Here is a 17,837-nt window from a genome sequence, read left to right as displayed (position 1 = left end):
ACAGTGGTCCAAAGTACTTTTTTCGGATGAAAGCAACTTTTGCATGTCATTCGGAAATCAAGGTGCCAGAGTCTGGAGGAAGACTGGGGAGAGGGAAATGCCAAAATGCCTGAAGTCCAGTGTCAAGTACCCACAGTCAGTGATGGTCTGGGGTGCCATGTCAGCTGCCGGTGTTGGTCCACTGTGTTTTATAAAGGGCAGGGTCAATGCAGCTAGCTATCAGGAGATTTTGGAGCACTTCATGCTTCCATCTGCTGAAAAGCTTTATGGAGATGAAGATTTCATTTTTCAGCACGACCTGGCACCTGCTCACAGTGCCAAAACCACTGGTAAATGGTTTACTGACCATGGTATTACTGTGCTCAATTGGCCTGCCAACTCTCCTGACCTGAACCCCATAGAGAATCTGTGGGATATTGTGAAGAGAAAGTTGAGAGACGCAAGACCCAACACTCTGGATGAGCTTAAGGCCGCTATCGAAGCATCCTGGGCCTCCATAACACCTCAGCAGTGCCACAGGCTGATTGCCTCCACGCCACGCCGCATTGAAGCAGTCATTTCTGCAAAAGGATTCCCGACCAAGTATTGAGTGCATAACTGAACATAATTATTTGAAGGTTGACTTTTTTTGTATTAAAAACACTTTTCTTTTATTGGTCGGATGAAATATGCTAATTTTTTGAGATAGGAATTTTGGGTTTTCATGAGTTATTTATGCCAAAATCATCAATATTAAAACAATGAAAGGCTTGAACTACTTCAGTTGTGTGTAATGAATGTAAAATATATGAAAGTCTGATGTTTATCAGTACATTACAGGAAATAATGAACTTTATCACAATATGCTAATTTTTTGAGAAGGACCTGTATTGGTGTAAGCCAAAATTGTCCAGACAGGATATAAAATCTCTTGTGACTGAATTTGATGTGTTGTCCATGTGTATGTTAAAATCGCCCAGCAGTAGTATATTTGGAGATAAGAGTAGGATTTCAGCGAGAAAGTTAGAAAAATCAGTATATGCAGTTTAAAGATTAGGTCAGAGTTATGGTTATTAGCAGAATAATAATTTTCATTGTGAAAACATTCATTTTTATGATTTTTTTTTAAACTGCTGCACTTATAACAAACTAAATCAACTACCAATTTAGCAAGTTGTGATTTTTTATTTGTACAGACCTGCCTGCACAGACATAGATGCATTAAGAGGCCAGGTTTTTGTTCCAATAAAAATGTATATATAGTTATTGTGATCCCAAGACATGTTCTTCATGGCTATACAGAGGACCAGAATATCCTCAAACTTCGTCACAGTTTTAGTGAAAGCTGAAGGCTGTGTTTGATCAGTTGTGCTTATTACTGGAAATATAGGTTGATTACAGCAATCCAATTAATGAAATGTGTTAAACCTGATTAATTTGAACATAAAGGCATGAGCGTCTTCTTGTGTGTGTTCATGGTTGTCCTTGTGTGGGGAAGTGCATAACTAGAAGTTTTCCAGAACAGTGTCCTTCAGGACAAATTGAAGCCTTGTGAGAAATACTTTGTGTAAAATGGGCCACGCAGGATTTTTGCCAATATAAATGAATTTATTATTGAGCATATTTGATCATTATTCATATTAACTTTTCAATAACGCTGCTTTAACCCGCCTTTTTGTGCTATATCTTATGATTATTTGTGATGGACATAAGTAATGAGCCAAATGGTTTGTCCTATTAAAATTAAGGCTCTCAATTCAGTTCAATCATCACAGTATAACTCAAAGTCAGTTAAGTTTCAGGCATATTGTAGGGAACATAGAGACATAGACTGCTGTAAATCAGTTTCATCCATTTTGGTGCAAATCAAAGTGATAACACATGCAGTGCTTCCTCTCCTTTGCTGTGACTTTTCAGTAGCGTCCTTGTCAATACTGATAGCATGAAACAGTACCTGAAGCACATTCCTTTTGCACAGGTAGTCCAGCTCCTCCAGGATGGCATACCTGTTTATACCGTCTAAAAAAATTTCCTGTATCTCCTAACTATCACCGTCAAAAGTGTGGAAGAGCATCAATCCAGCAGCAGGATTAGTATCTGCTTCTTTGTATGAGAAAGAAACAGGAGAAACACTACCAGAGCTCTGGAAGTGTTTCTTCTGTTCTTTCAAATCGACTTCAAAAGGGCTACTCATGCATGTTTTTCTTATCAAACAGCCAGACACAGGCTCCGTGAGGGTGGTGTGAGGTAGTTTGTTAAACCATCTGAGAAAACAGTTCCTATTAACCAGGTTTTGAAGTAAAAGTCTGGATATGATTTGTCATGTCTGAAATGAAATCCAAGACATGACAAATGTTGTTTTTTGTGGAACATGAGAATCCAAGATTTTTTTTATTTTATTTTTTTAGCTTTCAGTGTTCACTTAACTGTATATTTGACATAACAACAAGCTTTGTACAGATACAAAATTAAGATGAGATAAAAGAGGCCATTGGTTGAATTCACCCCGAGAGTTCCAGTACATTATGCACCAGTCACCATTTTAGAAAAGGTACAATTCAGAGGTACACTTTCACTAATTCACACTCAAAATTTAAAATGTAAATAAAGTAAATTACAACTTTATTCATAATGTTCTTTCTTCTGTAGTAAGTTCAAAAAAAATGTCTATGGCTCCCGAAAAAGAGGTGGTGGCTCAACGTACCCATAGCCTTGTCTCACACATCTCTCCAGTACAGAATTTTAAGACAGGATTTTTTTTTTCATAACTGTTTTTGGTATCAGCTCTCAAAAACACAAAGTGCACTTTAAATGTGACAGACCACTGTCTGCTGGACTGCTGAGATGACTAGAACAAGTGGGAAGAGGCTGAACCAGCACAAGAGATAGATCTAAATATGCTGTCATAATGTCACCTGTGTTGATCAGAAAAAATACTTTAATGTCACTCTGATCTGACTAAAACATTTCTCCCAGAAAAAAAAAATATATGAAGAGACACACTGAAGCGAGTCAGCAGCCCTGAGTCTGGTTCTCATCTTTCTGACATATTTTACCTGTCAGCTTGATAAAAGATGCAGAGCTTCTGTCCCCTTTTGCCCTCCCCTGTCCTCACACCTCATCTCTTACTGCTTCAGAGTGCCGTGTGTGTAGGATGGTGGTGGCAGAAAGCGGGTGAGTTGAAATAACGCTGCTCAACCTTCTGTGCTGTTTGCAGAGTATGTTAAGGGTTTCTATGGCAACTCACAGCCTTGGAAACCCACCATCTAAGTCCAGATGAAGTGATGATGCAGTGGTCTGTGTCTGCCAAGTGTGTAGCTCACCTCTTTGTGAACCAGTCTGCTTAGTATGCTTGTTTCCAAGCGAGCAAATGAAGCAAATACATGGTTTTGTTGTGCATAAGTTAAAATAAAATACCTCCAAACAGCTGTTGAGAAACCTGATTTACTCACCTGTAAAGGTGAGTGATGGAGCACTCTAAATATTTGATGCTGTGGCTATTTTCAGGATCTTGCATAACCGAAATTTTTAAAAAGCAATTTAAAAGACGCATGAAACAGTCTCCGAGTTGCATGTTGCATAAACACTCCTCTTCCTCTGGAAGTGAGTGGAACAAATTTTAAAGGGCAGCATTTGAGGATGCTTCATCTCATTCTCTACTTAAATCTCCTCCCTCTCATCCTCATGTTTAATTAATCGCTTTTATATTTTTAGATTTCCGGATGACAATGTAAATCTGTCATAAGTTTCGAGAGATTCAAGGTCCATGACTCACTGTTAGAAGAGCATAGTGCCTCTGTGAAATGACAGCAACGATAAACAAGATGTCAGAAAGCCTACTGTGAATCAGATGTGAGTAGAGCATGCCACTGATTTTCACACATCAAAGTCTTGCCAAAGAATGCTTTCAGCTTTTTTGTTAGAAGATTAATTATCTTACATTTTATCTACTTTGTTTACTCTATTATACTAGTTTCTTTTTTAAATTTTTCTCCACAGGATTTCTGTATTGAGAGGTGGAGAAGAGAGAGAGATTCATTTCCTGGAAACAGGAAATGAATCTGAAACTTGAATACCTTTACAAGGTTTTACATATAGTTTTTATATATATATATATATATAAAGGAAGGAGCCTCTGCTTCGAACAGGAACGTGGATGTACTGTAATTGCATTTAAACATGTGAGATAACTACATTCAGCCTAAGACTCAATTGACTTCAAATGCCATGGGTCCACTTACCATATACAATTAGTACAAGAGGACCTCCTTAATAGAGAAGAAGCTGATCATTAGGGTCCTTTCAGGGCTCATGTGATGTGCAGCTTTTCAGGTGCCAGCATTTAAACAGTCTTTTCATTAGAATTTGCATCAAACTGTTATTTTATTGATACAAGTGTAAATATTTATTTTGAATTATTATTTTTAGTTAAATTGGCTCTTTTGTCAATTTAAATGGACCCCCTACTAATTTGACTGATGACCAGAGTCATTACTTCCATGACTGTTTGTTGTTTCACTTATGAAATGAATGAGAGTTTAGTGAACATAAGTTAACCAACTTGCAATGACGATGAGGAAACTCACAGGATGAACACAGTGGCCTGTTGGGGAAAGAAAATCAGACACCTACTTACATGAATTGGCATGTTTTTTAAATGAATAATAATGATAACACACACACTCTGACACACAAATGCAATGAGTTTGTGCATAAATCTGGTTTTCTATTTCACTTACATAGACATTATGGCTATGTAAGAAATGAAGTTTTGTGATTCCGTCTTCCTGGATATTTTAGCCTGGAGGTATCAAAGTACAAGTTACTGTGATTTCAAACCCAGATTATGACAAAGTTCAATGACCATTATTATTTTTAGACCAACATGTTTCATCCTTGAAAATTGTACCCACATATACATTTCTGAAAATATCTAAATGCATGCTTATACCAACAATTTTGCTATCTTTTTTTAAAGTGCACTTTTGTCTTTTTGACTTTTTACATTTTTTGTCAAACTTTTGTGGAGTTAAAAAGTGGAAGATGTTTTCAATCCTTCGCAAAATTCTATTTTATGAATTTTAGGGTGGTTTGACAAGCATTAGATGCATTATCTCTCTATATGTTAAGGTTATTGTTTTTAGCCTAATGTACTAAAGCATGTGACTCAAAAATATTTCTGGAGCAGCACTCGTTTCTGTTCTGCAAATTAATAACTAACTTGAATTTATATTCATGTTGGGCTAAAGAAAACTGTCTTAGTGTGCATCTACCCTTAACTAACAACCACTTGCGTGGAAACTTTGACTCTGACTGCTTCCAGTTCAACTGGATGCCAGTCCAGGAATACCCTTAAAGGCTCTTAGATGTAAAACTATTAGGGAGTTAAAGCATAGTCTCCTTTCCATTTAAATTAAGTACTATTTTAAACCTAATGTGGTTAAGTCTAAGATAATTCCCTTCTTAAAATATCTCTATGTGTGTTAGATGTATAGATCTCTAGCTTAGGTTTGCAGTGATTACAAACTAGGCCTGGTTATGAGTTACCAGGTACACAACTTACCACACCTTCACACAAAGTGACCTTACAAGCATGCCTGGTCATGTTTGTAAAGCACCTATCAAACTGCAAGCACATTTTCAAGTGTGTTTCGAAGTTTTATTATAATAAATATACTTGATCGTATGTACATTTTCTGAAACAGCAGTATATACAAACCTTCTATTCGTGTTACAATGTACATTCAATACTGTGCAAGAAAACCCTGAAAAGGAACATGAGCAGGCTTACAGTGAATGGGTGCATTATTAAAAGACTGTGAACATCTCTTCGGTCCCAAGGCTCTCATCAAGCACATTGTGATTTGATGCAGTAAAGTAAGATGCAGGCCTATTGCAATCTGGCTATACAGATTATTATGACGCATTAAAACGGTGCTGACAGGAGTGTAGAAGAGTGCAGATTTGATAACATCCGACCAGTGTGGTTTGAGGAGCAGAGATTAACTGTGCTGGCTTCCACTATAGTTTCAATAAGACAACCGCTTTTTAGATGCCCCCCTGTTTGTTTGAGCAGATTTAACTTTTCTGGATGCAAAGCATCAATCCACAGAACATCATGAGAATAGTTAACCGTAGGCTACATTTCTGCTTGAGCTTTTCCACTAATCCACTTGGATTACGTGTTGTTTATATCATCCTGATGGCTAGACTCTGTCACGTAATTTTATGACCTTTTTTCCCACCCTCTTCCAAAAATAAATGGTCCACTGGCCCTCCCCCCAAAAATACTTTTTCTGCCTCACTCCCATTATTTTCACACTTTGGCTATATTTTTCTAGTACATTTTAGCTTATCTAGTGCAATTTCTCATCTCTGCCAAATATTTTCACAAATCCAGGAAAGCTTAATAACTTTTCTGTGTCCACATTATTTTTCAAGCCCAAAAAGACGCTCTTTCTCTTTCTTATGGGCCTGCAGAGTCTTACCGCTCCCTGGGCAGCTTCACAGGATGTCCATCAGGGTGGGCTTTTGGTTAGACAGTTCACATATTGACGACCAAATAGCCTAGAACCAAGGCGACTATAACGATGACAAAGAATCCAATCACAGCGCAGATTGACGCAAAACCAGTCTCCCTGCTCCCTCCGCCACCTTCTTCTTCTTTGGGCTCTTCTTCGCAGATCGAGATGACACCCACTGAGGAATTCCCTACACTCATGTTGGACTTGAGCTCAGCGCCTGCCTCCTGCTTCGCTTCCACGGCCCACGGCGCCACCTGCACCTTCATCTCCATCTCTTCCATCATCTGGCTCACCTGGGTGATCTCGGCCTGTAGGTCTCTGAGGTCTGCCGTGTCGATATTGCTGTCCGCCTCGTACTTCATATTCTGCACGCTCATGGCCCGGGCCGCCACCGTAGTGGTGCTGCCGGTCATCCCTGTCTGGATGAGGTGTCTTGTGGGCACCTTGATGGGGAATTCCTGTGCTATCTCTAAGGACCTTTTCATGTCCACCTCAAGAAGCTCCATGCAACTAGAGAACAGCACCCACAGGCGCTCGTACTCGGCCCGATCCTCTTTGCTGATGGTCTTATCTTTAAGCAAAGAAGTCAGTTTAGTCCTGTTGGCCACCGCCAGCTCCTGGGCCTTTTTGCGGGTCTTCTTCAGCTCCTCTCGCAGGTTTTGCGAGTCCGAAGTGCTCCCAAGAGCGATGACCAAATGCCTGTAGCAGGCGGTCACTTTGTTCAAAGCGTCCAGCATTGTTTTGCATTCCTCTTTCCCCATGACTGATTAAAAAAAAATCTATATCCTTCTTAGAAAATATGAAATGATTAAAAAAGGGGGGAGCTGCAAACAGCGCGCTTATTCGAACAATGCTTTAGCCACTGACCTCGGTTTAGTTTCCACGGGAGCTCACCAGCCGCTCTCCAAATCCACTCAACGCGCTGGTGAGAGAAAATTCCTCTCTATCCATGCTCCTTCCTGTGCAAGCAGATACAGAGAGTGGCTTAGAAATTAATGCGTCCGTAGCCTAAAAGGCTTTAGATTACCTTTGTGTTTTCCCACACGAGATCATACGGCTCCGGAGCCCGTCTCCTGCAGGACGGATGCGAACGTGAAACAATCCAACCACCTTTTTATGAAATTGCGATCCCGATTCAGCCACAGGTGTCACAACATCCGCCTAACCGTTTGCGTAGAGAGCTCGGCGCCTTTTCTCTTCAGCAGCTTAAAATAAATGTTCAAAGAAAATGCGCTGCCGGGCAACTTAGGTTCGCCATTCAGCGTCCGCGAGGAGCAAAGCGAGCCATTGTTGTTTTGGTTTGTTTTATCTGCATGAGGAGCTGTCCACTTCAGCACCCGATCGATGATTTTTAAATACCAGTAAGCGCCTTCTGTAGTCACATGTGCACGCACAACAGTGCTATTCAGCGACAGGCAGAGGCAGGCTGGGAAGCAAAACAGCTTCACTCCCATTGGTTTTTTTTCCACACAGGCGTTTGGTTTACATTCTTCATGCTATTGGCTGCTCTGTCCGTGATGTGGGCAGAACTGCGATGTCTATCAGCAGGGAAGTCAAATCACAAACACCTTAACTCTCTGACAATACCATTGTCATCAGGGTCCCTGCTTATAGTCGGCTGCACGAGGAAAAATAAAGACTGGTGAACCCAGAGAGGAATGTAAAATAAATAAATAAAAAATCAGATTGTTATTTATATACTTTTTACTTAAGTTAAACAATCTATACTTTTAGTATGAATTGTTTAAATGAATGGTTCTTTTCTTCCTCTTCATCCCAGATGGAACTATCCTCAGTCTGTTTCAGTGTTGCCTGTTACTTCATCTTCACTGCTGGAGTCTAGACTAAAGAGCTTTCACTGGTACTCTCTCTCGTTCCCACAGTTCCCTTTCAATGGCCATAAAATAATCAAACTCCGATGCCCTGCAGTATATATATGTGGCTTGTAGACTTCCTGTGTTAATAGAGGCTATATTGCCATCAACATCAAAATGCACTGTAGCAGCACACTGATAAATCTACCCTAATCTGTAATGTATGCCTGCCATCACTATGTTAGGAACTCTCCAACTTCTTGGTAAAGCCAATAACTAATAATAATAACTAATCCCATGGCAACAACTCATTGCATTTAGACATGTAGACATGGTAAGGATGAATTGCTGTAGTTCAAACTAAGCACCAGAGTGGAGAATAAAGGGTATTTAAGTGGTTTTAAATGTGGTATGATTTGTAGTGTCAGACAGGTTCCACTGAATATTTCAGAAACTGCTGATCTACTGAGATTTTCCCCATATAATCATCTCTAGGGTTTCCAGAGAATGACCCAAAAAAGAGAAATTATCCAGCCAGTGACAGTTCTGTGGGTGAAAATGCATCCTTGTTACCAGAGGTCAGAGGTGAATGACCAGACTACTACAGGCTGATAGGAAGACAACAATAACTAAAATAACCACTTGTTACCACCAAGGTTTGCAGAAGAGCATCTTTAATTGCACAACATATTGAACCTTGAAACAGATAGGCTACAGCAGCAGACAGAGCACACTGGGAGCTATTCATGTTAGCTAAGGACAAGGAAGCAAGGTTAGCTTAATTTAGGTTAATTTGTGTGGGCTCATCAAAACAGGAAAACAGAAAACTGGAAAAACATTGGCTGGTCTGATGATTTGATTTCTGCTGCAACACTCAGAGATAAAGTCAGAATTTGGCATAAATAACACGAAAGCATGGATCCATCCTGCCTTGTGTCAGTGATTCAGGCTCTTGATGGTGGTGTAATGGTGTGTGAGATATTTTTAGCACACTTTGGGCTGTTTAGTATAAGTTGAGCATTGTTTCAACGCCAACAACTTACCTGAGTATTTCTGCTGACCATGTCCATCCCTTAGTGATCACAGAGTACCCATCATCTAATGGTTGCTTCCAGCAAGATAACAAACCATGTAAAAAAGATCAAATCAAAGTTGTTTTATTTTATTTCATTTACATATATTTTACATGACAATGTGTTCACAGTCAGTGGACCTCAGTCCATTAAATCACCTTTGGGATGCATCATGGATGTGCAGCTGACATCTGCAACAATTGTGTGATGCTATCACATCAATATGAACCAAAATCTCTGACACCTTAATCTGTGGAACAAAGAATCAGAAAGTTCTGAAGGCAAAACCGGCTTCCAACCCAGGATTAGCAACATTTTTTCTGATAAAGACATCGGTGAGTGTAGAGTGTAGTGGAGGGTGATACATTTGAAAAGCTGCTAAAAAACAAACAAACACTATTGACGATGCTGCACCACCTTTTCATCAGCATATCAAAAATGTATAATTTTGCAATACTAAAAATAACAGAATAAAAAATTACCATCTGGTTGACATGTATTGCACCAGTGACCGCCACAGCTGACTGTGTTCATTGAACCTGATGTGTAATCAGGTTCAATGAACACTGAAAGCAAACCCAAAACAAACTGATGATACCCTGATACCAAAAGATCTTTCATAAACTGACTAAACCTTCAGTCATATGTTCCTATAAAAAGATAAAACACTTTGTTTCTCCTGGTGTGTCGTTCCATCTGATTTTACAGCTAAGCTGATGTGATTATGAGACGCAGGTTTGCGGAAATAGTATTCAGTTTTTCTCTCATGTGACTACTTGCTATTTTTTTCAGTTTCATAAGTGTGGTAAAAGTGGATAATTTGTGGGTTGTCACCACAGCTGCCTGCACACTGGGAGGAGGCCTGTTGTTGCACACAGTACTGGATGGATAATGTGTTGTTTAGTTGGCTCCTGCTGTGTTGAGAGATGAGAGGCACATAAGGCTGAGTGGTATTTGCCTGCTTTGCTCTTTTTGCATTATTCAAGCGGATGGGGCCTAATGATCCAGTGACTACAGTGCAAAGCTAATGGACTGGAGTCAGTGAATGCCTGAGGAACTGAGTGAGAGGCTTATTGTTCGTTTCACATAAAATGACATCTGCTGTGGCATGGGAATTGATTTCTTCTGTTCAATTTACTCCTAGTTTGAATCCACTTTTGCTCATATCACTCATTAAAAACATTATGCATGCCCGCCCCTCATATTTGATGCTTTATAAGGTAACTGTGTACTAACACCTGCAGATCACCATCCTAAGACTACAATATGTGGCTCTGCTGTAAACTGTACTGTTTAATATATTTAAAGTGCTGGTAGCCATTTCAGCACTTTCTGACTAATAACAAATATCTTGGTTGAGTCAGATGATCTTGGCAAATGGATCGTCTTTCCTTTCATGAATATGTTTCCATGGCTACCTCTCACCTCTTACTACTCTTCGGTTATTTTTCTCCAAGGTATTTAATTGCTGACATTGCTCTGAGATGTCATCTTTCACTTTGTGCATTTAAAGTTACAAATCAGTTGTTTTCTGTTGTTTATTTCATGTTCTCATGAAATTCCTTAAGGAGCTAACTTTTACATAGACTAAACAAATAACTCAGTTTCAATTTTCATTTCATGCACTTTCATTAACTTATTTTGAGCTTGAATTTGAAGTGTAAAAAAATAATAAAAAAATATAGGAATTCATTCAAAGATTAAAGACCATATGAATTCCCAATAAACGTATAACTGGGCTAATGTAGACTTTATTACCTTTATAAATAACTGATGAAATGCTAAAGTAAGTCGGACTTGCAGGATTAGAAAATTGGCCATAGTCTCTGTCTGTCTACCTGTCTGTCTTTCTCCTCTCCTGTAAAAAGGTTGCTGATAAGCTGTTGTGTTAGATTCAAGTGATGAGTCAGACATGCAGTGGTCTGATTGCTCTCAGTGCCAACACATGATGGAAAACTCCATTTTTGATTTCCACGGGATCTTTGTTTGCACAGGACAGTAAAATGATATGGAAGCTCTCCAGATATTACTGTTGTTTTTACACAGATTATCAAAGAGATAAAGAAATACCCCCAAATATCTGTTTGTGTAATAAATGCATTATGAGTACATCATTAGATCATTTACACTGATATAGATCCCAAAGAAAAAGACACATATAGCAATTTTGTTATGCCTGGAAGAGCTACAGTGATGCACTAAGTACATACCATGATTCAGTAGCTTATTGAACTACCTTTAGCTCCAGTACACTGAGTTGCTTTCTGTATAACTTTATCTCTCAGATCATTGTGGATGAATTTTGACACACTCTTCTTTACAGTGTTGCTTCAGTACATTTATGCAGAGCTCTCTCAAGGTCCTGCCACAACATTTCATTCAGGTTGAAATCTAGACTTTGACTGGGCCATTACAACATCTTGATTGTTTTCTTTTTCAGTCCCTCTGTTGTAGAGTTGATGTTTTGTTTGGGATAATTGTCGTGTTAGATGACCTAATTTTGAAAATGCTTTAGCTGTCAGAGAGATGACCACACATTTGACTCTGTAATACTTTGGTACACAAGGGACTTCATGGTTGACTCACTGACCGTGCCCAGGTCTTGTGGCTGCAAAATAAGCCCAACTCTACACCCCTGCACCACTGTGCTGACAGTTGGTATGAGGTGTTTGTGCTGACATGCTGTGTTTGGTTTTTGCCAAATGTGGCACTGTGCTTCATGGCCACAAATCTCCATTTTGGTCTCATTCTTTCAAATGATGTTTGAATAGATGTATGAGTGTGTATTTGCCAGGGTACTTGGCAGGAAGATTGTTCCAAGCTTTTTTTAAAAAATTGCCATCTTTCCTTTTTGGATTCATGCTGCCTCCGGTGCTTCTGTCTCTTTATGTAGTCCAAATATCAATCTTTGATGTTGAGTTCAGGGTATTGTGGAGTCTTGTTCTTCTTGTGATTCTTGTGTTGCTGCACAATGAATTTAAAAGAAAGAAAAACCCCAAAGGTATTACTGCACTGAATAAGAATATAAACAGCTGAAAGCACAAATGATATTTGCATTGGCTTTAAAGAGAGTCTCAACCTTGCAACTATCTTCATATTATATGCTTATGTTATATACCTAAATTAAATAGGTAAAACTGGCATATTTGACATGATTTTTATCATTAAAAAGTAAATACATCAAAATGTCATATTACAAAAGTATTTAGTCACTTAATTCAGTACTGGCAGCTTTGAGTGTGGTTTTGACAACTGGGTTTAGACAGGAAGTGCCTCTTAGCTTCTCTCTTCAGAGTTCTGCAGAGTTGTTCTACAGGCTGTAATTGTGGGCTTTGGCTAGGTTGCTCAGGGACAGTAAGACAGTTGTCCTGAAGTCACTCCATTATTGTCTTGGCTACATGCCTCAGCTCATTGTGGTACTAAAAGCTGAACCATTGCCCCAGTCTTAGGTCCAGGTTCTCTCTGTGCTTCACTGAGCCTTTAATGAGTCCCTCTGTCTCCTGCTGCTGTTGGGCAGTGGCTGTGTTGACAAATATTTGGGAAATTTGCCTCTTATGCTTTATCTCTGACAGGCTCTATAAGAAGTGTCATTTACCTTTTCTTAAACCAAACCAAGTAGCCTATACAAACTGTGAAAGGAAAAAACACGCACACATACACAACATAAAACAAACTTCCATAAGGCAAAATTATCCCATTAACAGAATTCACCAGAAAAAAAAGTCTAAATAATATCAAAATTCTTTTCTATGGAGATTATTAGATTTTAGTATATGATAGCATTCAGATGCTAAATTACTCCATTTTTTAATTTTCCTAAAATGAAATATAGTATATATGGAATGTTTAACTGAGAAATTTCATGCACCAACAGCTAAGCATTAAAATAAGAGGCTCAAGAGGTTAAAAAGAGGAGGAATTTAAAAGGGAGGAAAACATCTTAGTGTGTAAAGGAGACACAAATGATGCTATAACATGATACAAATTCTATAATCCAGATTAGCAGTTTCCTACAGGTCCTGGGATTAGCAGTATAATGCTCACTAATGTATCTTTTGAAGAACGCTGATCTGTCTCTCTTGCATTTTCGTCATATGGAATCAATGGTTTTAGGGAGGAAATGGAGGCCTCTGATGGATACTACACTTTGTGTGAGATGATGGTTAAAAGAGGACAGACATAAACACGGTTTCCCCCTTATCTCTGATACTCTGACCAAACACATTAGAAGACTCTAACGTCTGTAAGCCCTTTGATAATCCCAGTAAAAAGCTCCAGCACTAACTGATATTTCCCAAATGACCAAATATGCTTTCTAGTTACAGCCAGCTTTAAGTTTGCACTAGTGCAGTCATCAATGTGACTGCTTTTGTTAACACTTAAGTGACATCCTATTCTTAGTCCGTGGGGTTTAACATGATGTTGGCCCACCCTTTGCAGATATAACAGTTTCAGCTCTTCTGAAGAGTCTTTCCACAATGTTTAGGAGTGTGCTTATGGGAATTTGCATTTGTGAGGTCAGAAACTGATGTTGGACAAGGACTGGCTCCCAGTCTCCTATCTAATTCATAACAAAGGTGTTCTTTCGGATTGAGGTACTCTGTGCAAGCCAGTCAAGTTTTTCCACACTAAACTCATGCATCCATATCTTTATGGGCCTTCTTATGCGCTGATGTGCAGTTCCCAGTTCCAAAACTGTTCCCAGAAAGATGTAAGTGTGAAGTTGTCCAAAATGTCTTGGTATGCTGAAGCATTAAGAGTCCTTTTCAATAGAACTAAGGGGCAAAGCCCAATACCTAAGAAAAAAAACCCTCCATTGTCATGGTTCCCTTCTCTTCCTCGCTTGAGATGTCCTTCCGTCTTTCTCTCTCTCACATTCCTTTTTTCTCTCAGTTCTGCATTGTCTTCCAGAGGTAGATTGTTTTACTACTCTTTGCTGCGGTGATCACATACCTGAATTCAGCAACCAATCACACACCTGCAGGTTGCCGGACCAATTATACTCTGGCTACTGGAAGCTGGAGATTCTCTTCAACTGACACCAGATCATTGCACCGCTAGCAGTTAAACAAGCTCAGCTCACCTTCCAATCAGTATTGCAAGAATCAGTGTTTGTGCGTTTCTTTCCCTCTCTGTCCAGAGCTCTTTCAATGCAGAGTGGAAAAGGGGATATTAGACCAGCATGGGAGAGTAGCTCAATGAAGACAAGAACGCTTATGGGGGATAACTTTGCAGCCACCACCTAAGAACCTGTGTTGAACGCTGCATCATAATAAACTTTTTTATTCAACTTACCTCTGTGCTCTCCACTTTATACCAGGATACCCACGGACTTAACACCTACACCATGATCCCCTCTAAATCAAACCTTACTTTTAGCACACAAGTACTGTTCCTCTGGCAACCACCAAACCCAGACTCATCCATTTGATTGCCAGATGGAGAAATGTGATATGTCACTTCAGAGAGCACATCTCAACTGCTCTACAGTCCAGTGGCAGCAAATTTTATACCACTCTATCCTAAACTTTGCATTGGGACAATTGTTATTGCCAATTGAATTGGCACTATACAAATAAAATTGAACAATATATATATTTAAGAAGATATTTATAATCCTTTTCTGATAACATCCTTACAGAAAATCTCAGGAAAGGTCCTTCTAGACTGTAATATCCCAGTGAGCTTGTACAGTGGCTTGCAAAAGTATTCGGCCCCCTTGAACTTTTCCACATTTTGTCACATTATAGCCACAAACATGAATCAATTTTATTGGAATTCCACGTGAAAGACCAATACAAAGTGGTGTACACGTGAGAAGTGGAACGAAAATCATACATGATTCCAAACATTTTTTACAAATAAATAACTGCAAAGTGGGGTGTGCGTAATTATTCAGCCCCCTGAGTCAAAACTTTGTAGAAACACCTTTTGCTGCAATTACAGTTGCCAGTCTTTTAGGGTATGTCTCTACCAGCTTTGCACATCTACAGACTGAAATTCTTGCCCATTCTTCTTTGCAAAACAGCTCCAGCTCAGTCAGATTAGATGGACAGCGTTTGTGAACAGCAGTTTTCAGATCTTGCCACAGATTCTTGATTGGATTTAGATCTGGACTTTGACTGGGCCATTCTAACACATGGATATGTTTTGTTTTAAACCATTCCATTGTTGCCCTGGCTTTATGTTTAGGCTCGTTGTCCTGCTGGAAGGTGAACCTCCGCCCCAGTCTCAAGTCTTTTGCAGACTCCAAGAGGTTTTCTTCCAAGATTGCCCTGTATTTGGCTCCATCCATCTTCCCATCAACTCTGACCAGCTTCCCTGTCCCTGCTGAAGAGAAGCACCCCCAGAGCATGATGCTGCCACCACCATATTTGACAGTGGGGATTGTGTGTTCAGAGTGATGTGCAGTGTTAGTTTCCACCACACATAGCGTTTTGCATTTTGGCCAAAAAGTTCCATTTTGGTCTCATCTGACCAGAGCACCTTCTTCCACATGTTTGCTGTGTCCCCCACATGGCTTGTGGCAAACTGCAAACGGGACTTCTTATGGTTTTCTGTTAACAATGGCTTTCTTCTTGCCACTCTTCCATAAGGGCCAACTTTGTGCAGTGCACGACTAATAGTTGTCCTATGGACAGATTCCCCCACCTGAGCTGTAGATCTCTGCAGCTCGTCCAGAGTCACCATGGGCCTCTTGGCTGCATTTCTGATCAGCGCTCTCCTTGTTCGGCCTGTGAGTTTAGGTGGACGGCCTTGTCTTGGTAGGTTTACAGTTGTGCCATACTCCTTCCATTTCTGAATGATCGCTTGAACAGTGCTCCGTGGGATGTTCAAGGCTTGGGAAATCTTTTTGTAGCCCAAGCCTGCTTTAAATTTCTCAATAACTTTATCCCTGACCTGTCTGGTGTGTTCTTTGGACTTCATGGTATTGTTCCTCCCAATATTCTCTTAGACAACCTCTGAGGCCGTCACAGGGCAGTTGTGGAGCTGTTTTGCAAAGAAGAATGGGCAAGGATTTCAGTCTGTAGATGTGCAAAGCTGGTAGAGACATATCCTAAAAGACTGGGAGCTGTAATTGCAGCAAAAGGTGGTTCTACAAAGTATTGACTCAGGGGGCTGAATAATTACGCACACCCCACTTTTCAGTTATTTATTTGTAAAAAATGTTTGGAATCATGTATGATTTTCGTTCCACTTCTCATGTGTACACCACTTTGTATTGGTCTTTCACGTGGAATTCCAATAAAATTGATTCATGTTTGTGGCTGTAATGTGACAAAATGTGGAAAAGTTCAAGGGGGCCGAATACTTTTGCAAGCCACTGTATGTCATCACAATATCATCTCTAAAATCCACTTAACGACCACTCATTTCATTGGTTTTTAGAATGACAAGGGTCTTACACACCCATGTAGCCCTAGCCCTTTTTTAAAAAAACTTTGCAGCTTTGTCTTTTAATAGCTTTCAACGTTTGGCATAGAAGAAGGTGGGAAATAAAAGCTGTATGCAGAATTAGGAAGATTCAGTCACTTAGAAAAAGAGGCAGAGCACAGAGGGGAATAAAAACCAGAGAAAGAGGAAGTCTGTCTTTGTTGAATTATAGATGGACCTTATCCACTATGTGGCCTCTTACAAGCACAGCATGCAGCAGTGGAGTGAACTGTGAGTCATGCCTCAACTCCACAAAGGTCCAAACTGACAAAGATCTCCACTCAACCTTGACTTTCAGATATACACACACAAAGACTGAGTGTCTGAGGACACTATATTGATTTGCAGTGATGTAAGACAGACTTACCCCAGCCCCTAGCTCTAACCTAAATGTAACCTAATTAACCCTCGTAGGCTTTAGGGTGGGTTTTGTTTTGACCATATGGTAAATGGACACATTTTGAGAAACTGAAAGAGCTTTCCTATGATAGATTGGTGAACTGCATGTATAAAAGTATAGTTGGATGATGGATGGATGATTTGGAATAACTTAAGTTCTTCTAAATCAATGTTCCAAAGAGACAAGGTGGATGTTAACTTAACCCAGACCCTTTTTCATAACACCCTGATGGATGTTACAAACTCAAACCAAGCCACGCCCAAAGATTTTTATTTAAACTGTTTTATTTCAGAATCATGTTACATGTGTTTGTACCTGGTTGCGTCTCATTGCTGTTTATAGGTGCATTTCTTCAGTATATCAAGTTTATTTTAATGATTTTCTTTGTTGCATTTATTTATGATATCGCCAAATACAGTAATCCAGTACTGCTGTACTGCTGTTTTAAAATGTGCTGCGTAGTAAATTTGATTAGATTTTCATACCAAAAAGAAAGACGAGTCCCTAGAAGCCATGTGCGCATGCACCCACACACACACATACACACAAACACACATAAGCCATCTTACTCACTCCCTATGAAAAGGATAGCCAAGCTTACCTTAAAAGCCCT

The 17,837-nt window shown here is 39.6% G+C and overlaps 1 protein-coding gene across 1 annotated transcript; it reads right to left on the bottom strand.

Moving 5' to 3' along the window:
* Window positions 1–5,624: 5,624 nt before the first annotated feature.
* si:ch73-167i17.6 (regulator of G-protein signaling 9-binding protein) lies at window positions 5,625–7,946 on the bottom strand. Its single transcript, XM_063477794.1, has one exon. It carries the CDS (start codon window positions 7,262–7,264, stop codon window positions 6,524–6,526), a length of 741 nt encoding a protein of 246 aa, XP_063333864.1. The 5' UTR covers window positions 7,265–7,946; the 3' UTR covers window positions 5,625–6,523.
* Window positions 7,947–17,837: the final 9,891 nt, after the last annotated feature.

Source organism: Pelmatolapia mariae, linkage group LG1 (genome assembly GCF_036321145.2).
Source record: "Pelmatolapia mariae isolate MD_Pm_ZW linkage group LG1, Pm_UMD_F_2, whole genome shotgun sequence".
Taxonomy (NCBI): domain Eukaryota; kingdom Metazoa; phylum Chordata; class Actinopteri; order Cichliformes; family Cichlidae; genus Pelmatolapia; species Pelmatolapia mariae.
This window is presented reverse-complemented; position numbering and strand designations above follow the sequence as displayed.